This window comes from Myotis nattereri (assembly GCF_964212035.1).
Source record: "Myotis nattereri genome assembly, chromosome: 11".
NCBI classification, from domain to species: domain Eukaryota; kingdom Metazoa; phylum Chordata; class Mammalia; order Chiroptera; family Vespertilionidae; genus Myotis; species Myotis nattereri.
The window spans coordinates 20,323,040-20,345,791 of record NC_138086.1 but is presented as its reverse complement, the minus strand read 5'-3'; the positions used below and the strand labels follow the sequence as shown (position 1 = coordinate 20,345,791).

General features: G+C 45.9%; 1 protein-coding gene across 1 annotated transcript in view; it reads right to left on the bottom strand.

Moving 5' to 3' along the window:
• Positions 1-22,752, bottom strand: part of SND1 (staphylococcal nuclease and tudor domain containing 1) — a 453,621-nt gene that overhangs the window by 95,671 nt on the left and 335,198 nt on the right. The window contains exon 16 of the mRNA XM_081102419.1: positions 7,865-7,974. Coding sequence (XP_080958545.1) covers positions 7,865-7,974 — 110 coding nt within the window. The remainder of the gene's footprint in view (positions 1-7,864; positions 7,975-22,752) is intronic.

Genomic DNA, 22,752 nt, shown 5'->3' with positions numbered 1-22,752 from the left:
TGCAGAATTTTTAAAAATGCAATACCTGACTATTTAGTCAGGGACACTGACATTTTTCCCTTAAATCAAGCACGCGAATATTTTTGCGGCCCAGCCAATATAATGCTGTGAGCAGTTATTTACAGTTATGAAAGGAAATACGTCTCCTGTCAGATCCAGAATTACTGACATTCACCTTGGGTCAGTTTTGAAAGTAATCACTGTGAACAAGATTTCCCCCGAAATAGGAAAGATAGTAGCAGAGAAGAGATGCCAAGTGTCAGGAAGAAAACATTAATTTTATCATTGCTCTTGTTTTTTTCTGTTTTTTTTTTTATACTATACTTTTCAAAATAAACCTACATTTCTATGAAAATTAAAGCTTTTGTTTCTTTGTGGCCCACATAAACTTAAGCCTTGTTTAATTGGCCCGTGTTAGCCTGAGTTTGACATGCTTGCCTTAAATTGTCAAATAAAAATATGACAAGAGCCAACACAACAATAGCCAGCCAGTGTGAGCGAATCAAAATTATTCCTATTTTTTTGTGAGGTTGGTAAAAAAAATCTATTTTTTCATGTGCCACAGAATTTCAGTAACTAATTTCTATTCCATGAGATGAAAACGGTTGAAAATCGCTGATCTAAAGGAAAAGAGGTGAGTGCCCCTGACTAATTAGTCAGGTATTCCATGTTTTAAAAGTTCTTGCGGCACCAGCTGAGGATCGCTGCCTGAGATCCCTGTGCAGTCCTGTGAGCATCCAAAATCAGACCCGGTGGTTCCTTACTGGAGATGAACTCTCAGCCAGTGCTGGACCTTCAGGGAAGCCCTTTACTCATTAACTAGTTCCAGATACTTGAAGGTTGAGAAATGATAAAATTTGGCTAAAAGAATGATCACCTTCTAATGCAAAGTTGGTAAACTTTGGGGAAAAAAAGGATCTAATTTGAAATGCAGATATTTGGATTTTGGTACTTGTCCTACAACAAGCTCTGCGAATAAAGGCAGGCTGCCCTGCATCTCAGTTTCCTGAACAGTAAAACTGCGATATTTTTCTTATAGGTTTGCTGTGAGATTAAAATGAAATATCATAATGAAAGCACATTTATGCTAGAAAAAGCTATTTAAAATGAAAGTTTGATCACTATTAAGACAAAGGTCTTTACTGAGCCCCCTTCAAAGAAAACAGCCAGAATGGAAAAACATAAAAGACCACTGGTAGGTGATGAACTGTCGAAAGAGTGTGGGGAGGGGAGAAAAGCCTCCGCCCACAAAGCTTTCCACACCTTCTGGGACAAGAGCTGATGGAGAGCTGGCCTTTCTGCATCCCTTCTTCCCGGGCAATGGTAGAGATAACATAGAACAAGATATCTTTGTGCAAGTAAGTGGAAGATTGTGCGACAGCTGGCTTACTTTTTATCAGGCTACTCCTCACGACTCCGTGAGCGTTACCGAGGGGCATGGCACTCAGGGAGAGCTGGAGTTCAGTGTGCCGTGGGCCTCACCCGTACCAGGTGTCCCTCACCCTCAGATTTCCCTGTGGCTTGAACTGTCCTCATCACTTTGGCCATTGATCCTCCTCCTGTGTGTCTCCTGGACAGAGAAGGGCCTGCAGACCGGAAGGATGAGAGCATATACAATAGGGCTTGTGGGGAGATGTGGAGAAAGATAGGGGGCACGGAGTGGGAGGGGGGAGCACCGATTTAGAGAAAAGGCAAATCGCTTATGGAGTTATCTTTTTCAGACAAGAGCAGGACACTTGGTGCTAAAACAAAGGATATAGAAACACTTTCCTTTTATTCTAAGTTTTCTTTCCCAGGCAAATGCCCTTCCATTAATACATACCAGTATTCGCTGCTGAGTCCGTATTCCCAGAAACATAAGTACATGTTTTTCAAACAGCAACAGCTGCCTGTAATGCTTTCATGTACCTTTGTTTGTAAAAAAGCAGGGGTAGTGGGAGAGAGGGAATCCAGGACAGGGCTCTGGCTACTGCAGCCTGCGGAATGAGCTCCCCAGGGGGACATCCTCCCTTTTATGCCAGCAGGAAGAAGGGAAATAGGTCAGGGCAGCAGCCAGTTTGCAGCTCAGGCTGTCCAGCATGAGGACGTCATTTTCCAGGCAGCAGCAAAAGGCAATTTCTCAGATCTCAGAGAAGGACAAAGGGGTCATTGAGAAAGGCCCTGGACATGATCACCGAGCCTCTGTATCCTGCCCCGGCCCCAGGGCATTGCACCTCCTACAGCCTGCAAATGCGAAGAAGGTTAAACTGTGGTGTTGATCTCTTTAACACCAGCTCGCAGCCCCTTCTCTAACAGTGCAGGTTTTCCTGACAGTGACCCCAGTGCTGCTCAGGCAGCAGCTGGTCCGCGAGTGCCTGCTGGTTAGCTGGCCTTCTGGCAAGGTGTGAAGAGATCCCAAATGACTATTTTCCTCCTAAGAAGGGCTCCAAGCAGGGGTGGGGAACCTCTTCTTCTGCCAAGGGCCATTTGGATATTTATAACATTGAGGGCCATACAAAATCATCAACTTAAAAATTAGCCTGCTATTTTGGTCAAACATTTAACTCATCACCCCTAATGCCTTGGCAGGGCCAGACACTCCCACCCCTGCTCCAAAGGAAGAGGATGGCTTGGGACTGCTAGGTCAATGTTTTAGACAGGAACCCAAAGCAGGAAAGAATCACTCACTCAGGACCACATGATACTGGAGTGTGAAAACGTAACAGTCTGCACTTTTAAACCAGTTATCTACCCATTAGCTAATGCCGTCTCTCACCAGGACTTCGGGGAAGATGCTAGACACGGGCACAGTCCCACATCTGAGAAATGACACCAGATCTCCCGACCTGTGGCAGTGTGGCAGGGACTTGCCTGTAAGAGGCAGCTGTATTGGGGGAAGGGAGAAAGAGGGTGTCACCAAGCACATGCCGTTAGAAGGGCAATAGCACGCAGCTCTCAGTCAGCTACAGCAACAGACACAGTGATCTCACGCCTTTTGCTCCAGAAGCAGTCCAGCCTCAAGGGCAGGGGATGCAAGGGCTAACTCATATAAGCAGCCATTTAATCCAACTCTGCAGAGGGATCAGCAAACTTTTTTGATAAAGGGACAGACAGTAAGTGTTTTAGGCTCCGTGGGCCATAGAGTCTGTGGTAACCACTCAACTCTGATGTTACAGCACTAAAGCAGCCACAGAAAGTACACAGAACAATTAGTGTGCCAGTGTTTGCATAAAACTTTATTAATAAAGCGAGCAGTGGGCTGGATTTGCCCACCCCTGCTCTACACCAACGCAGTCAGCCTGGAATGAACTGTGGAGCTTATTCGATTTCCTTTGAGTAAAAATAAGTGAAATCCTTTGAGAGTTCCTTGGCTGCTTTGGCCTTCAAGGTCATAAAGAATCAGGTAAAAGGTCACAGGTGTCTAACCTTGGGGCAAGGGCACTAGGAAACCTAGATCACTGACCTGGAACAGTAATCACAGACACCCAACTCAAGAAAGGGAACACAAGCCAATGGCTGAGGAGAAGAACCGTGCAAAAAAAAAAAAAAAAAAAAAAAAAAAACAGGAGAAAAAAAAGAAATGCAATGAAAGGTGGCAGGGAGGCACTTAGAAATGGAGCTGAGTGATGGCTAGAAATGTCAATAACTCCGTGCTGACTGGTGTCATTATAAACACATTTAAGGAAAGTAGGGCTATCTGGTCTCAAGGTAATGTGGGTGGGGAGAATATCTGAAATATAAAGAAGAGACTTGTCTGAGACTGTGCAGGCTCCTCATGAGGAATGGATGAAAAGATTACAATTCTTTCTTCACTCAAAATAGAGAAAGACAGGCAGTAACTTCTGGGCTGGCTACCCATAGCCAAGATAATATACTTTATTCATAAATAGGGAGTCACTTTTCAGGACCAGGCACCCTGGCCCCCCCTTTCTGTCCCCTCCCTGGCAGAGAGCTGACCCAGGGGCAGTGTCCATTACAGTCCTGCCCCCACTGCATACCCTTCTCCAGTCAGTTTGCTCCATTTGTGGGAGTCCAACGGTGGCCAAGCCTCTGTGGGACCTGCACAGGGGGCCCAGGAGGTACTGTGAAATCAAGGTAGCTGTGTGCTTCTCTTTTCCTATATGACAATGAAGATTTATAGTAATTGGGGAAAGCATGTGGGGGGTAGAAAAATTCTGGCTCAAAATGAGATAAAAAAATTTCAGAGGGCGGGGTAGGGCAGGGTCAAGGACAATCACATCTTATAATACCTAATTACATACTGAGCTGAATCTGATTATCAAGGGAATAGGAGGAAGGTGCAAAACACCAGTTTAGCCCTGGCCAGTGCTGCAAAGTGGTTAGAGTGTGAGCCTGCATGCTGAGGTATCACGGGTTCGATTCCTGGTCAAGTGTACATACCTGGATTGCAGGTTCAATCCCCGCCCCAGTAGGGGTACGTGTGGGAGGCAACCAATCGATGTGTCTCTTTCACATCGATGTCCCTCCCTCCCTCCCTCCCACCCTCCCTCCCTCCCTCTCTCCCTCCCTCTCCCCCCCCTCCCCTAAAAAAATCAATGGGAAAAATATCCTCAGGTGAGAATTAACAAAAAAACCCAACCAACCAACCAAACAAAAAAAACACCAGTTCAACTGTGGCCATCACAGCAGCAGCTTGGCTCCAGAAGAGTTTCTGCAGTGGAACACGGCACAATGGAGACTGCCCTGAAGGTAAGAACTTCGGGAGGTGGGAGGCTGTAGGCCCACACTCAGGCATCCATGAAATTACGCTACAGTACTTTCTCCTGCAGGTGGGAAGGGCCTCTGCAGCCAGGAGTACCAGTGCATCATCACATTTTCAAAATAAATCCTTGAGGGGTGAGGGAAGGAGGGCAAAAACAAAAGTTCTACAGAAGAATTTAGGGGAAAAAAGTGAAGGTACTATATAGGTAAAAGCACATGAATAAACCTATAACAAAACAAACCTCTCTTCATTCCTACACTGTTCAGAAAACAGTTTTCATATGTTACATAAAGGAAAATGCCCAGAAGAACAGGATATAATTGGTTCCTTTAGTCAAAATTCCAACTTATCCTTAGTTTAGGCGATCCTTGTCTTTCCTCTATATAAAGACCTTTCAAAAGAGTCAGCCCAAGTAATCATATGAGCAGCTAAGAAAATGCAGAAAAGTTCTTTAGTAAGAGCCCCCCCCCCCCCCCCGACTTAGGGCTATGAAAGACTGGGATGCTACAAACAAGAAAGAGAAATATCAGCTTTGGATTAGACCAGTGATGGCGAACCTATGACACGTGTGTCAGAGGTGACACGCGAACTCATTATTTTGGTTGATTTTTCTTTGTTAAATGGCACTTAAATATATAAAATAAATATCAAAAATATAAATCTTTGTTTTACTATGGTTGCAAATATCAAAAAAATTCTATATGTGACACGGCACCAGAGTTAAGTTAGGGTTTTTCAAAATGCTGACACGCCGAGCTCAAAAGGTTCGCCATCACTGGATTAGACTAAGGATCTGCAAACTCACTCACATGCCTGGAGCATCAGAGAAGATGGAGGAAAATTTTACCTTTTTCAACAGTCAAGTATCAGCAAATATACAGACAAAGGTAAGTTCATAATAACCATGAGAGAGTAAAGAGCTTTGGGCTCTCACTCCTCTTGGTGATCAGTATTCTCTCTGACCCCCTTGTGCTTCTGAGTATCACCAGGGGGCCAGAAACATGATGGGGGGGGGGGGAAGCGGCTGGGGAAATAAGAGTTGAAAAAGAACAGGAAAGAAACTTTAGGAGATGAGAAAACACAGGAAGATGACTAAGGTAAAAAATGGGAGGCAAAACAATAGTGTGATTTAGATAGTAATTTATGAGGATGTTACTAGCAAACGTCTCAGGCAATCCAACACAGTGATTTCTTTCCTCTACCAAAGAACAACAAACAGACATCTGTTGTTCCTTCCTCTGCAATGTCTGTAAGTCATGACGTTGAATGGACTAACCTGCTTTCTCCAACATGCCACTGCTCTGTAGTGCCTTATCCAAAGGCCAAAATAGAGAAAAATTCTACAATGCTGGCCCCTTCTACCTAACCCCTGGGCCACTACAAAAATTGTAACAACTACTGATGGACAACTGGAGTGTTTGAATTCTTGAAAACTTCTCTAGCAGGGGGCTACCATTAACTGATAAAAATTCAGGCTACAGTGTGTAGTTACAAAATAGAGGGAGGGGAGGCACCATGTGTGGCAAGATACCGTCTTCACAAACATAAATACGTCTGACCAAATACAAAGTAGGGGGCAATGTGAAACTGATGCGACAACTGAGGGTTGAGCCCCGCCCCTCACTGTACAGATGGCTGGGAGATGTGAAGCAATACCAGGTGGTTGCAGCTGGTATTTGAGAACTGGAACCCATATCTCTCAGACTGAGAATTCAGAATTTCTGTTGCCATGCCACTTGCACAAAATGAGAAAGCAAGAGCTAGAGAATACCAAAGAGGTGGTAACCAATAGCAGAAAGTGGTGGTTTTCTTGAGGCCAGGCTAGTCTAATATAGGGTGTCCCAAAATTCACGCAAGAAGTAATTTTGATAGAAAACACAGGTTTATAATTAAAAATTGTAAATTTTTTATTGATTCATAAAGTATACAGTATAGGGTTATATGGAATAGCACATCAGGTAAATGGCCTCCACAGCTTTGCTGGCACATATGCAAAGCCGTGGTCTTCATTGTCCCTGCTCCTGGGCCATAACTGGTACTTGGTAATGCTTATCAAATTGAAGGGATTGAAATCAAAGGGCAACAGATATTAGAATCTGATTCAATAAACTAAGTAAAATTAGGCTTTTATTTTTTGTTGTTGTGGTTAATGCTCACACAAAATTCAAATCTTGCGTGAATTTTGGGACACACTATATAAGCATCTTGAGCTAGCCTGTTCTTCAGTACCTCTCACACCTAATATGTTCGCTGGTGATTCAAATCAAAATGAGAGATGCTGAAGCTTATAAATAGGTACTTGAATCACTTAAAATCCCAAAGGAGCCCACATGTCGGATCTGAAGGACCTAAAACAGCGGTTGCCAACCTTTCGGACCTCACGGACCACCGGTTGGCGACCGCTGATCTAAAAAGACTTTTCACTCCTTCAGGATAACCTTCAGGAGCCCATAACCTTTTAGCTCTGTGCATATTATGATATTATAATGGATTTGATTGTAAAATAAAAGAGGACAAAAGCAGATCTATAATCCTAAGTCTGAGCCCAGCACACTCCTCCCACTGTTCTTTTCTTGTGCCCACCTAGCAGGATTGATTTATGGCTGGCATAGTCCTGGAAAGAAGATGGATCTGTTGACTATGACTTCATAAAAATGAACAGGTAGATGGGCACCACAGCAGATGAGAAGCCTAACTCCTGCCTGTAAGAGCCAGCCCAACAGGCAGAAACAGAATACAATTAAATTAAGTCCGAAAACCTGCTATAGAAAATGCAATTACTAAAAGATACAAATAAATGTTCAAAGAAAATTGGCCCCTGACAGGGTTAGTCAAGCTTCTAAATCCAGCTGGAGGCAGACGGCTCAGGCTAATTCGCAAGCAGAAGGAGTGCAAAGCTGTCAGCTCTGCATCAGGATGCTGGCCTGGTGATCACCATGCATCCCAGGACACCAGTGGTGAGGAGCAATTTTGGGGCAGCTGGCCAATGATTCAGGGCTCCAGGAACTAGGATGTGGGCAGACACCAAAAGGATCATGGATGTGGAAGGCTGAGCACTGGAAAAAGTGACAGGCTGGTCTCTGACATGGCAGAGAAACATGAGACCGAGTGAACCCCACTTTCTCACCCTCTCATCCAGGAAGCAACTGGAAGAAGTCCTACCTCTCGCTGCAGCACCAGTTCCTTGGTGAAAAGCGTTGCTTCCTCACTGAAGGGCTCTCCCTCTTGCACCAAGCCGGGGAGGTTTCGGGCTCCTCTGGGGCATTCAATGCCTGTGTCAGGAGAAAAGGAGAATTTGTGATGAAAAGGGGCCACTAGGCGTAGTGTCCAGCAAGGACAGTCCCTTGATCACTTCTAATAAGGCAAGCATTAGATCAGAATGCCGTCATGTCTGAGACAAGGGAGAGTAGGAGAAGGGAATGAAGTCCGCCCCAGGTGGGAAAACCAACACCATCAGAGCAGCTACACGGGAGAGGAGCTCCAGCCACAGCATCGGGAACTGTCAGGAGGACCCAGTGAGCTCCAAGTTGGATGTGCAGGGAGCACACACCCACCCACATGTGGGATGAGTCCTCGTCTTTGACTCCTAGTCCTTATAGTCCTGGTCTCACTGCTTCGACCATCACTTACATGAATGGCTCTTACCTAGACTCACTGATAGTCCAGCCGTTCTGCATCCTGAGAACCATTCCGCTGACTCCTAGGCATTTCCTCTTTACTATCTGATTTTCCCATCAAATTCACGTGTTAACTCAGTGTTATTTTCCTCTTCAAATAAGCTTTCCCTTCTGTCCTCTGGTTATATTTTAGACAATAATATCTTCAGTTTTTCATTCAGAATCAGATGAAGTATCAGGTGTCTGGAGTTAGAGAGACCTAGATTCACATCCTAACTCTATCACTTAGCTTTGTGGCCTTGGCCAAGTTACTGTACCATTCAAAGCCTCCCCTGCCCTAACTGCAAAGCTTCACAATGGTGGTTGTGTGAACTAGGGATATGAAATAGTTAGCACAATGCCTGAAACAGAGAAAGGGTCAATACATTTTAGCTCTTATTAGTTGACCATTATTATCATTATTACTCTTAGCAGTTATCCAAGCTCAAAATCTTAGTCATCTTTTATTCCACAACTAGCCTGCAAGATCCGTGAGCGCAGAATCGCATCCTTCACACTTCTCTGTATCCAGAAACGTATTCATACAAAACAGGTGCTCAATATCTAACTCAGACTGCCTTTCTTCCTTGCTTTGGTTTAATAATTTACTTTGCAAATATATTTATCACTCACAGTGCTCATCTCTGACAGGCCATGAAATGGGTTGAGTTTTGATGTACAAATTAGACTTGTAAATATATTCCCCCAAATCAGACTGCAGTAAAAAGCTGAACTAATCTAGAGCCACCGGAAAAGAAAACAATCAAATTATGGGGAGGACACATTTAGGGCCCCTGTCTGATTCATTGCTGGTCACTCCTGCACCATAAGGCAGAATTGTGAGTTGTTCCCTCTCTCCTACAAGCAGCCTCAGTTGGGGAACAAGCGATGTGGCACAGGGAGGCAACGCAGCAGAGCACCCAGGCCACAGCAACACCTGCTGGGGAGCCTTGGGGAGAAAAGGAGCCACTGCAGGGGCAGAAGGTACCTCTCCTCAGGATGAAGCCAGGTGGCTGTCATGTTTCTGGCCACAGCACAGACTCAAGGTCATAAAGCTCAGAGGAAGAGGAATTGTTTATACCTTGGGTTTCCAGAAACTCAAGAAGAGACCTTTCTCTCCAAGCCTCAAAGCCTCACAAAAGGAGTAACATCAAATCAAACCAAATGCTAGACAGGGAGCGCACTGCAGCGGAGAGCCGCTTGAGCTGGTGGCCAGGGCTGTTCTCCCACCCAAGCTAAGATGGGACAGCTGAAGGTCCCATCCAATTGTCACACAGGTGAGAAGACCACCAGGGTCATGCCTGGCACTCAGTGCTAGGCTGCACAGGGAAGCAAAGCTTATTTTGTAAGACGATAATAAACTCATAGAGAGCCAAAGAGCCTGAGATTAACCTTGGGAGAGATGGGGCTGGAGTAAAATGGAATGAAAGATAGCCCATAGTTTTTACAATACCAACAGCCAAACACACTTCATTTTATATCTGCAAACTAAGCAAGAATAGAATTGTCAGAGAGAAAAATAAACAATTCTATTAAACTTTTTGGCCACATAACCATAGATAAAGCATTACTGCAGAAACAAGAATAATGCTAAAATAAGCATTTATTTCTACCCTCAGCAGCCATTTGGGTGGGCCGACTGGGGTGCTGCTGGTAAGGCTACTGTGAGCGGGGGCCTAGAATTGGGATGAGGCTAGGGCAACTCACCAGGCAGCAGGGACCAAGGGAAAGAACTACTAAAAGGGCACAAAAGATAACTGAGTCTCACTGGTTAGTAGATGTATACATCCTATTCCTCTGTCACTTTCTTGGTATTCTAAAATCGCAAAAGATCCCAGCAGCTCTCTCCGAATCCTGGGATTAAATCCAGAAAACAAGATGGCTCAATGAACCCAAGGAGTTAGACACGTCAAACTGAAATGTCCTCAAAACATCTTTCAGAAGAGAGTCCTCTGGGCCAGTGGTGACCAAAGCCCAGCCACTCCGTGCAGAGTAGATGGAAGGCCAGGGGCCTTTGCTATGCACTCCTCTGCTTTCCAACAGCTGAGCTCCAGCTGTGCAATAGGAGGAAGCCAACGCAGGCAGTTTTCCTGCCCTTTTTTAAGTAGAAAAAGTAAACGCACCCACGCATATCAATTCCTGTCAGGCAGGCAGGTAAGAGAAAGAAGAGGAAGAACAAAAGCTGCTTGAGAACAAGAGTATTATTATGTCTGCTTTTATCATTTACTTCTTTTCTTCTGGGTGGACTCTTTTCTGAGGTCTCCCCTTCCCAGTCAAAACCTGTCTCCCTGACACATCTCAGCTCAGGGTGCGATGTGGCTTAGCTGATGCTACTTATTAGGCCAGACAGACAGAAGATGCATCTTAAAAACAGACCCAGTGGAACAGGTACCAGAGTTACACCCAGGCATAGGTCTAGAAGAACAAAGGGGAAAAATCAACACTTGCCGAGTACCCACAAGTATCTAAGGTTTGGCATAAGGCCCTGGATCACAAAGGCAGTAAGTGGTCTACATGAACCTTAAACTGTCAGATGCTGACGCCATTGAGAAAAAGGACAGTTTTGGAGTTGAACCACACTGTCACCAGGGGGTGATATAGCCCACAATGGAGAGCAGGCAGGAGAGTCCAGGGCCCTGAGGCACTCCATTTCCTGTTGGGGAGGAGCCCAGGAACAGCTGGTGCTCAGTTGCGGAGAAGGGGCACTTGGCACCCAGGTGGTCACGGTGACTGAGTTTCAGGCACTGTCAGGCTGGAGCACAGAGGCCAGTTTCTAGCTCTGGGCGGGGGACTCCTACATACCAGGGAGGCCCGAGGCAGAACACCAAACCGGGACTCAGAAACATGGACTGGGCAGGGGGAGGCAGAATCTGTTATCAGCCCAGGGGCCAAAGACAGGGCCAGGATAGCAGGAGGGGTCTGGTGACATCGAATATTAGAAATCGATGCGCCAAGCTAATTTTGCACATGAAACATTGTGCAGACGAGAGGTTTTCAAACTTTAATTTTTATTATAACCCATATATACACATGTACATATGGGTATATACACTTTATATAACAAAGTTTCCACAAAATAATGGTTAATCTTGACTACATGTGCTGTGCTCTGTCTCTCTTCTGTTCTATTTCATTAAAGAAAAAAAAGAAAGATGGTTATGACATTGAACTGATTTAAGAGGGCAAGACCCTCAGCTTGACAAACACTGGTATAGACTGAGGCGAGGACACAGAAGGCCGGCAAGGACGGCCTCCTTGGAGAATTCAAAGGCTACCCTGAGTGCTTAGTAACCAGCTTCTGGACTTGCTTTTGTGTCCCTAGGGATCAGCGGACAGGGCAGGACATATGCTGCCCACTAAAGCCAAAAAGACAGGTCTCACCGCTGAGAACCAGGGAGGACCGAGCTGTCAGCAGGAAGAGTCCTACTGGCCCTCCTTCCCGAGAGCGGGGTCAGGAGGCGAACCCAGTCCGCGCTGCACCTTTACGCAAATGGCTGCAGTACTGGGCAGGGGACCCTGGTATGCAGCTCTGTTACCAATATAACACACTTTAAAAAAATAAAAACACCAAAGATCAAGGGAAAGAAAGCTGGGTCCTGAGGAAGCAAACCGGAGGCTGCAGTTGCTGAGCTGGGCAGGCCAACATGGAGCAATGGAGAGACCCCACGGTGGTAAATACAAAGTGAGCCCTGGCCGGGTGGCTCAGTTAGTTGGAGTGTCATCCTATACACCAAAAAGGTTGTAGGTTTGATCCCCAGTCGGGACAAGTCCAGGAACGAGGCAACTGATAGACTGATGTTTCTCTCATATCCCTCTCTCCCTTTCCTCCTCTCTGCCCTCCCTCCCTCTATCTCTCAAAAAAAAAAAAAATCAATAAAAACATATCCACGAGTGAGGATGAAAAACACACACAAAAGGAAAGGGAGCTATCAGTGGAGGTCCAGAAGCTGCCCCGCCAGGTGCGGAATGCCGTGATTCTGAGCGTGACTATTTCCACTAACAGCCGTCTTTGCAGATAAGGCGCCGTGCGGTGCAGTGCTCCCTGCTGATAAGGACGCGTTAACTGCTGTGCCTCACACACACAGGTGCAGGTCAACAGTCAAACTTCCCCGACACTTGCCAGCCATTCAAAAACCAAAAATATTTAAATATTATAAAAAAAACCCTGTATCTAAAAAACTCCCATTTTCCTTCCCTATTATGGGATGTACCAAAACGAAAAGAGACACCAGCCTGTGGGGCCCTCTCAGCTGACCTCACTCAGGCAGACACAGAAGAGCAAGGCAGACAACTCCACCCTCCTGGTCCACATGGCTCCAGGATGCTCTAGAGCCCTACAGACCGACCTGCCTATCGGTGAAACTCACCGTTATTCTCACCTTTTCTATGCTTTCTGGGTGTAATAGTTAAATAAGACTATTACAAAAAAACAACACAAGACAAAGCAAAATGAGGGTTTTCCTCAGCGTGTCTGGTTTAGGAAGAGAGAATTCGGCATCAGCTGTCAGCACAGGACCGTTAAGAGTTTCTGTTCTGCCACTGACCAAGTATAAGTCCTCTCCGGCCTCATGGCCTCTGTGAAAAGCAGGCACTCCAAAGCCTCCCCGGCCATAAAATCCTACAGTTTTGGTTATGCCCTTTCAAGATTCCTCACCCAAGGCCTGGCTTGTGGAGTACAGGGTGCCTCTTTTCAGTTTAAAATGCTGGGGTACAGAGCATTCTATTTTTTTAAAAAATTATATATTTAGAGACATTGACTAATGAGGTCAATTAACACAAATACTTTGGTCAGTCAGCTTTGGAAAAGAAGTACAAATTCTTGTTAGTGGTACAATAATGGCCATAGAAGAAATTCTATGTGTGAGAGTCATGTTTACATTGCATGTTGAGTTTTATGATAACTAAGCCTCTGGGCTCAAAGTGCATTTGCTTTTTCCTTTATTGGGAACTAAAGGGCAGTGTGGCAAACCTGCGATGCTAGAAGTGACAGTTTCCCAATGGTACCTTGTCCAGCAAACAAGACCGGGCGTTAGGCCAAGAAAACAAAAGTCTCGTGGAAACAGTAAGAATTGCGCTTGTTGCGTGTCTACCGTGTGCTCATTCCACATCGGACATTGCCCAGGGAAGGGCACAGGAGGGATGCAGACATAATCTTTGCCTTCTGCCTACTTCGGATACCTAAAATGCCACAGTTCACCTCTCAGACCTTCCCTCACTCCATATGTATCAGTACCTACTCTGGGCTAGGCACTGTGCTGGAAGATGAAAGCTCAATGATGAAAAAGAAAGACTCTGTGCCAATGAAGCTTAATTTCCATCATGAAAACATGACTTTCCTCTGCTGTTGTACAAGATGTTATTGGTGACTAAATTCACCATTCGCCTGTAGGTTGCAGAGCATTAAGAAATAACACGTGATAACTGGGTTATGCTAGGCACATGCATGTGTGTCTAGGGGACTGCTGGTAGATGGATCCGACAAGTCACTATGGGACTCACCGTGCCACATCCCTTGTTAAGTGCAGCCTCAAGCATCTTTGTTTTCTAGCACATGACCCTGGCCTCTGCCCTCACCACAGGTAGGGATGGAGGTCAGAACAGAAAGTGGACAATGACAGGGAGGGCGGAGAGTTGCTACTGCCCCGCCTGAAGGGTAGCCTGCAGCCGGGCTGCCAGTGACAGGGCGCTGGGGTGAGAGCTCTGTCCAAATAGAAGCGGGAGGTATCAGGTGAGAAAGGTGTTTTCTGGAATCTGAACTGGACTATGTATAAAACAAGGCCACCGGGAGCTAGAGGCAGGGAACCACCTTGCACCAACACTGGAGCACGAACACTGGATATCTACAGAAGTCCTGGAACAATCGCAGGCCCACAGTCACCCTCCGGGTTCCAGGATCTGTGAGATCTGACCTAACCTTGGAACCCGTTAAGTTTCATGGATCCTCCCATAAATCTGCTTTCTCCCCTCAGTGCTACCATGAGCAAGCCTATGTGAGAACAAAATAATCCAACTAAAACTAAGTTGCTTTGTAGGATGGGTACTGTATCAGATTCAGATTTTATTCTTTTTAGCATCCAACACACTGCCTAGCACACAGTGCCACTGTAGATCTTCAACAAATGTTGAGTGAGTATTAGTGAGAAATACTTTAGAAAAGAGGCAAATACAGAGAAGAAAATGGCTAATGAACTGTCAAGGTTGTAGACCTTAGGAGAGGGGCCCACAGAACCCATAACTACATACATCCCACTTTCCCATAGTTACACAGCACTTCAAGGAAGAAAAACAAACAAACAAAACACCTCCAGCGACACCCACTTACTTTAAATTAGCACGCTTGAGAAATGCAGGTTAAGTACAGAGAGGAGGTGGCCAACTCTGCCCAGCAGTGCCAGGGAGCCTGAGGCTGGAGCACTGCAAAGATGCTTGCTTTCCAATATAACAAAGGAGAGAACAATTCGCATTTCTGACCCTGTGTTTGGCTCTAGGAAGCTGTGTGGCCACATGGAAATGCAGAAAACGAGAGCACATTTAGAGAGAGCGACAGAAAATGACTCAGGGGTAGGAGGCCTAGCTTTAAAGGAAAGATAAAAGGTGCCAGATCTGTGCAGCTCGGTAAGCAGTGACTAAGGGTGACATGATAGTAATCTGCAAATATCTGAAAGGTGTAAACACAAAAAGGAGGGGAAATGCTTAGCCTGAAAACAGGGGGTGTAATTACAAGGAAATGAAAATCTGGACCAAATACTGGAAAAAGTTAGCATGGGGATGACTACTGGGTTATAAATAAGTTTCCCAATGAAAATGAAAATGCTATTTTTGATTCTAAAGCTGAAAGGTGGCTACTCAGCTTATGTGAAAGCAGCCCAGACCAGGGAGCTGTGATTTTATTTTCTATATTTAGGGAAAGACTTCTTTAATAATAGTTAAATGTAAATATCTCTGCTTTCAACATTGCTCCCTTAAACTTCAACACAATTTTTGTTGATCAAATCACAGAGGAGACAAAATGGCTTCCGATGGGACTTTGAAAACAAAAACAGGCTTTATCTGCTAGCATGTGCCACATGCTTGGCTAGCAGATAAAGTGGAGCTGAGTCTAGAGCAGGGGACAGACAGCTGGGAAAGGGGCAGTAGACTAGCTGATCTTATCTAGCAGGGCACCTTCATGCCTGGTCTCTAAGAACCCAGGTAACCTAGGTAGGAATGCTGGACTACGCTGTACGTTTCCCAGATCGGAAAGTATGGACACCTCTCCCATCTCTCTCTCCTCACGGTCCCTGGAGTAAACATCAAGGACCTGGGAAAGCACAGAACACCAAAATGAGCTCCTGCCACAACAACTGCACCCCATTGCCTTTGCCCGAGTGCCTGCTGCTGCAGCTACACAACCGATGATTCACAGACTCTCAGTGGAGATGTTTACCCCCACATTCAATGAGCTCCATCTTTATACTTTCCCTTGCCACCCTTCCCCCACCAAAACACAAAACAATTTTTTTAAAAAACCTCCTACACATACAGAGTAAGATACTTAAGTGCTGTATGTAGCCCAAGAAAAGAACACATTTATTTAACTATGTCCAGGTCAACTGAAAACGTTCTTTGACATTAAAAAATATTTAGACAGCTAATCCTTATCTAAGCATCAAGCACTAAGCCCAGAACTCAAACCATTGCTACACAATGCAGAGGAAGCCAGGCCTTCTGCCTGACTTTAAGAATGCGGTTATCACCTAAATATACAGGGAAAGCCAAATCAGTTCACATTGTTGGTTCTCAGAAATGTAACACACCTCACACACCGAAAGTTTGCTCCTACTTCTGTCTTATTCAACTTTTAAAGAGAAATAATCTGAAAGTCTCGAGTTGCAAATGCTGTTAATGAGATCAGTTAACAATTGAGAACTGCCACCTCCCCACTTTGGAGCAGTTTGTCCTCCATTTCCATGTTCTCAAAATAGCCCCGAAGAGCAAGGCAAACGGTAAACCAGTTGGCTCCTAAGAGTTCATTCTACATGGTATGAGGCCTCCATTTGTACTGGGACATTCAGAAATGAAACAAGGATGTTGCATTGTCTCGAATTCTTTATTCTTTCTCTTGTTCTCTAAGCCTGCTACTTTCTTACCTCAGGGGAGATGGGGTCTTATGGTTTCAGTGATCAGAATGACGGGATAAAAGAAGAATGAACAACTCCTAATGAAAGGGATCAAACTCCTCAGGTAACTGCAGTCAGGGAAGTCGGAACCAGTCAAGCGGTGAGACTGAGGCTGTTTTTAGTTTGTAGCTCTAGTTGTGTAGAAGACTTTTATTAGGCTCTGGTTTGGTAATGTTTGATGCATTCACTGAAAGACCAGAGACTGAAGTTAATTGGGAATAGAAGCAATAATACCCAGTCTTCAAAATGCAATGCAGGCCCCTGTGAAGAGAGGGAAGGGCGAAGGGGAGGCATCTGAAGAAAGGAGGTGGCTTTAAATGTCCCTTAGAATGTTCTGATCAGAGTGATCAATGGCATGACATAGGAGAGAGGTACCGTTCTCTAGTTGTTAGCCTATTAATGGAAGAACCCATTCTGCAGTAATTTGAGGTAACTTCTCTCAGTATCCCCAGTATCTGGCACATAATCTATATCTAATCTAATAAAAGAGAAACATGCAAATTGACTGCACCTCCTCTACACCCCAAGCCATGCCCACCAGCCAATCAGAGCGACTGCAAATTAACCCAACCAAGATGGCAGCTGGCAGCCATGGAGCTGGAGCAATCAGAAGGCTTGGTTGCCCTAGCGATGGAGGAAGCCAAGCTGTGGCCAGCCTGCCAACAGCCATCAGTCCCTCACTCAGGCTGGCCAGGCACTCCAGCGGGGACCCCCACCCTGACAGGGCTGTGGCAAGCCTGCAAACAGCCATCAGCCCCTCACCCAGGCTGGCCACACCCTCATGGGGTGAGGGTCCCTGCTGGGGGGATTGGCCAGACTGCAAACAGCCATCAGCCACTCACCCAGGCTGGACACACACTCATGGGGTGAGGGTCCCTGCTGGGGGGCTTGGCCAGCCTGTAAACAGCCATCAGCCCCTCACCCAGGCTGGCCAGGCACCCCAGTGGGGATCCCCACCCTGAAGGGGCTGTGGCTAGCCTGCAAACAGCCATCAGCCACTCACCCAGGCTGGCCAGGCCCCCCAGCAGGACCCCCCTCCCTGAAGGGGGTGTGCCAGCCTGAAAACAGCCCTCAGCTCCTCACCCAGGCTGGCCAGGCACCCCAGTGGGACCTCACCCTGATCCGGGACACCCTTCAGGGCAAACCAGCCGGCCCCCACACATGCAGCAGGCCTCTATCCTATATAATAAAAGGGTAATATGCAAATTGACCATAACAGCAGAATGACTGGGAATGACTGGTCATTATGACACACACTGACCACCAGGGGGCAGACACTCAATGCAGGAACTGCCCCCTGGTGGTCAGTGCACTCCCACAGGGGGAGCTCTGCTCAGCCACCAGCCAGGCTGATGGCTGCTAGCACAACGGTGGTGGTGGGAGCCTCTCCCGCCTCCTCAGCAGTGCTAAGGATGTCCAACTGCAGCTTAGGCCTGCTCCCCGCTGGCAAGTGGACATCTCTCGAGGGCTCCCAGGCTGCCAGAGGGATGCCTGACTGCCAGCTTAGGCCCAATCTCCCAGGGAGCAGACCTAAGCCAGCAGGTGGTCATCCCCTGAGGGGTCCCAAACTGCGAGAGGGCACAGGCCGGGCTGAGGGACTCCCCCGAGTGCACAAATTTTTGTGCACCGGGCCTCTAGTCTTATATATAAAAGGCTAAGAAACTGTCCAACCAGTCACTATGATGTGCAAGGACCACCAGGGGGTAGCTATGATGCACACTGACCACCAGGGGGCAGAGGCTCAACGCAGGGGCTGCTGAGCTGCAGAGAGAGGAGGGAGCCCGATTCCGGGATGCATCACCCGAGAACCGCCCTCTCGCATTCTGGGACCCTTGGGGGATGTCAGAGAGTTGGTTTTGGCCTGATTCCCGCAGGCCAGGCCAAAGGGTTCACTCAGCAGATACCCTTCAGGTACGGCCAGCTGGGGAGAGTATGCGGAAGGTTGGCTTCAGGGAGTGTCCGGCAGTCGCACCCCGCGCCACCGGCCACCTTCTAATTAATTTCCTTTCAATGTGCATGAATCCGTGCACCAGGGCACTAGTAGATAATAATTAGTTGCTAAATAAATGCCAGAGAGGAGAAAATCTAGCAGAGGTAGATACAGTAAACCCGTTCTAACAATGTCCTATTCTGAGTTCCAAAGGCATACTAGTTAACAACACTTGGTGAGTTCATGAGGCATTCTAGTAAACTCTTATTTCTAGGACCATGGTGAGTGAATGTTAAATGCTAAATCACCGACGGTTATCCAAGGAGATGAGGAAGAGAGGGCTCAGCAGACTTACTGTTTTTTTGGCTCAGTCTAGCCGGGCAGTGTGCAAAACTGGCTTCACCAACTTGATTTATCACTGGCTTTGGACACCAAAGAATCATTCCCAAAAGGGAGAAATGCGTTTGAGCTGTTTCAGATAACAACTGGGCCAGCATCAGAATAACCTCTTATAATTCTCCACATTGCAGATCAAGATCTGAAAACACTCCCTGATTAACGAGGCCTTTCCCTTCCCTGGCAACCCAAGAACACGGCCATAAACAATGGAGCCAGGCGATCTCTGGAGTGGGTTGGGGAGGGCGTTGGAGAGGGTAGGCAGGCTTCTGCGTCCCAATGCACATGTTCATTTTGGGGTTTGCTACAAGCAGCAGCTGTAATAATATTACCACCAACCAGGAGCAGAATGAAACAACTGGGCATGAGAAAGATCTATGCGCTCCAAAAATGTGTTCTCTTGGGTTTCTCTTCATTATCCTTATCGAAACAGCAACCTCCTATTTTTATTACATAGAAAACGAAGTATCTGAGGTCAAAAGCTAGGACAACAATGGTCATTCCAATGACAAGACCACTGCATGGCTCAAGCTTTTATGTAACATCCTGGCACCATGGAGACAGCACTTAACAAGCACAAACCCAAGACTGAGCCATGAGGGGGAGTTGGTTTCTATGAGAACCTCAACTTTTGCTTTCTCTGACTTATTTTAAACCTGTAACTTTATATTTGAATCAAATAACTCTTAGATTTATTTTCCACCTCTTTCATTTTTGGCACTGAAGAATTCTAATCATAGTCTTTTTAATTCCAAGTTAATGGATAAAGAGAAAAATCTGAATGTACTGTCCAGGCTGGTAGGGACTAACTATAGGGTGGCAAGAAAGCCACAGAAAAATACCCACTTGCATCTTACAAGTAAGTATAAGCTTCCAGAAGGTATTCTGACACACACCTGGCAGCCAAATGTAAAAGCTACGGACTTGCATAAATTTAGAGTGACTTTTTCTAAACCAAGCTGTGTTGTTATTTGAACAAATGGTTCTGAGATGTGTGGCGTGTACTTCCAAACTATTGGCTTTCTTGATTCCACTCTCAGAAAATTGCTCTGAGCTTCTCCTCCTGAGGCAAGTGAAATATAAATGTCTAGAGATGAGTATACTCAGCTAGTTGAACTGGAGAAGAAGAAATTGCTGGGGTCAGGAATATTAAGACCACAACCAAGGAGAATAAATACAACTCTGAGAGCTGAGAAACTCCTTAAGAGCCCTTTACCTCATTAACTTTACTAATAAATAAATAAAGACAGACAGACAGACATGCAAGGGCGGGAGCAGGGACAAACATGGAATTCTGAAAAGGCGAGGATCTTCAAGGGCGCAGGGTAATGTTGGACATATAAGTACATCTTATCCTGGAGAGTCACTTGAATTCTGGGCTGTGGATGAAGTACGGCAGTCTTTTTTTGATGCTGTTACCATAATATAAAGGGGTAAACAGACAACTTCTGCAGCCTAAATCCAGCCCGCAGCCTGTTTTTATACAACCCATGAGCGAAGAATGGTTTTTACATTTTAGAAAGGTAAAAAAAAAAATATTTTGTGACACGTGAAAATTGTGTGACATTCAAATTTCAGTTTCCATAAATAAAGTTTTATTGGAATACAGCCACGCTGTGTTGTCTATTTATGACAGAGAGTGTATGGCCCACAAAGCCTAAAAGATTCACTCTCTAGTCCTTGACAGGAGAAGTTTGCTGACTCTTGCTCTAAAGCATACTGTAGGCTGCTTTAAAAAAAATTTTTTTTCCAGGCAAGGCACTCAGTTTAAAACTTGCCAGAACTAGAACATCAGTACAGGTGACTGATGTCAGAATATCTTAAATAATAAAAACAATGCTAAAAAAGCTTACGGTCATATGATCTACAAGGTAAAAGGGAAGGACACATGGCTCAAGGAACAGCCTGAAGCAGCTAACACCCCATAAGCACAAACCTGGGCACTTCCAGAGTTGCCATTCTTTGTTCCTCACCCTTAACTGCTTCCCTCCGCTCCCTGGCAACAGACCTTCGCTCCTCTGATTTTCTACTCAGACTTTATCTTTCTACAAAATACCACCTGGAAATGCGCCCTCCTCACTGACAACTTTCATCTCTTCTCAGTGGGAGCCCTGCCAGGTCTCTATGGCATTCAACACTGTGCACCACCCTTTAGAGAAATTCTGTCCTCCCCTCGCTTGTCGTTAGTGGGGTCCTATTGCTCTGGGCTGCTGGTCTTGCCTACTGCTGTTGCCCTCAATTCTGTTCTGGGCCGTTTCCTTTAGACTCTGCACTGTCTCTTGGAAGCCCATCCATCTTCACAGCCTTCACCATGGTGAACAGGCAGAACCCACAGACATGTCATCTTTGTCCTCTAAGCTTTAGACACCAGTCCCAAATGTCTGATAGACATCTCCCCTTGGATGTCCTGCCAATACCGCCATTCAACATGTCTAAAACCAAACTCATCTTTCTAAATCTCCCTTTTCCTTTGCCACCATGGGATTTCAGCACTTTCAGCATATCCTCCTAATCTGAAAACTCACTTATCTTTGATTTGTCCCTACTTGATCCACATAACCCAATGACTGCTATATCTTATCAATTCCAGTTAATTTCACCTCCATAGTTTTTTTGTGTGGTCCATTGATGATTCCTCTCAATCTTCAATATAACTCAGTTTGCTCAGGCTCCTGTCATTTTTAGTCAAGAATCATCGTGTGTGTGTGTGTGTGTGTGTGTGTGTGTATTGATTTTAGAGAGAGAGGAAGGGAGAGGGAAACATAGATTGGCTGCCTCCTGCCCATCCCCCACTGGGGACTAAGCCTGCAACCCGGGCATGTGTCCTAACTGGGAATTGAACTCCTGACCTCTCCGTGCACTGGATGCTGCTCAACCAACCGAGCCATGCCAGCCAGGGCAAGAATCTGCTGATCTATCGCCTGACCCTTATTTCCCCTTATTCTTCCCACATATAGCTACCAGATTAATTATCCTAAAGAAAATATTCTGCTCAAAACTCTCCAGTGGCTTCCCGTAGTTTACCACATAAAATCAGAGCTCCACAGTTCGACATCTAGGCCTTCTAAGATTTGGTCCAGTTCCTTGGGAACGCAAAAAACATTCATTATCTACTTGACAGCCCTTCAAATATCTGAAGACAGTACAACATCTATTTCTTCTCATCCTCATGTCACTTTTTTCTCCAGGCTAAACATCCCCAGGTCCTCATAAGACATGGGTTTGATCTGCTATCATTCTACTGTTTTTCCACATTCAGCCTACATAACATGAAGAGAATCCTCACACTGGAAATGCCTTTCTAGTTGATTTAATTAAAATGCCTGATGCGGCGGTGGGTACATCCCTTCTCATGGCTTTGAGAGCCGCCTGTATTGGGTGAGTGGGGGAGGGCTGTAGAGAGACTGCACATGGTTCCTCCCTCCCTTGACCAGGCAGATGCTGCAGCAAAAGAGACAGCTCCATTAGTGCAGCAGGAATCGCCCGCTGAAGGAAGGGGAGCCCTGGCGGCCTGTGTGGGAGAGGCCGAGCATCCTGCCCAAGGCCCACTCCCATTCTCTCTCAGCAGCAGCCCAGGCACTGTGGGGAGCCTGGTGGTGTTGTGACAAGCAGTCTATTCATTTCCTTCTCTTATCCCCTGGGCTCTCAGGGATAACAAAGGTACAACAAATCCAAAACACTGCCTAGAATCTACCTAGCAGAATTCAGGAAAGAGTGTTCTATTGAAGTGATTCTTTTTCCTGTTTGCGAGACCGAAGGAGAGGAAAGGACTTCTGCACCCTTTACTTTCCACGGATGCAACACTGCGGAAACGGCTATTTCAGTCATCTCTGCAGTCAATGAAAGCACGACTTGCATTTAAAAAAAAAAAATTGAGGTTTTTTAGCTCCTATCACACTGTGCCAACAG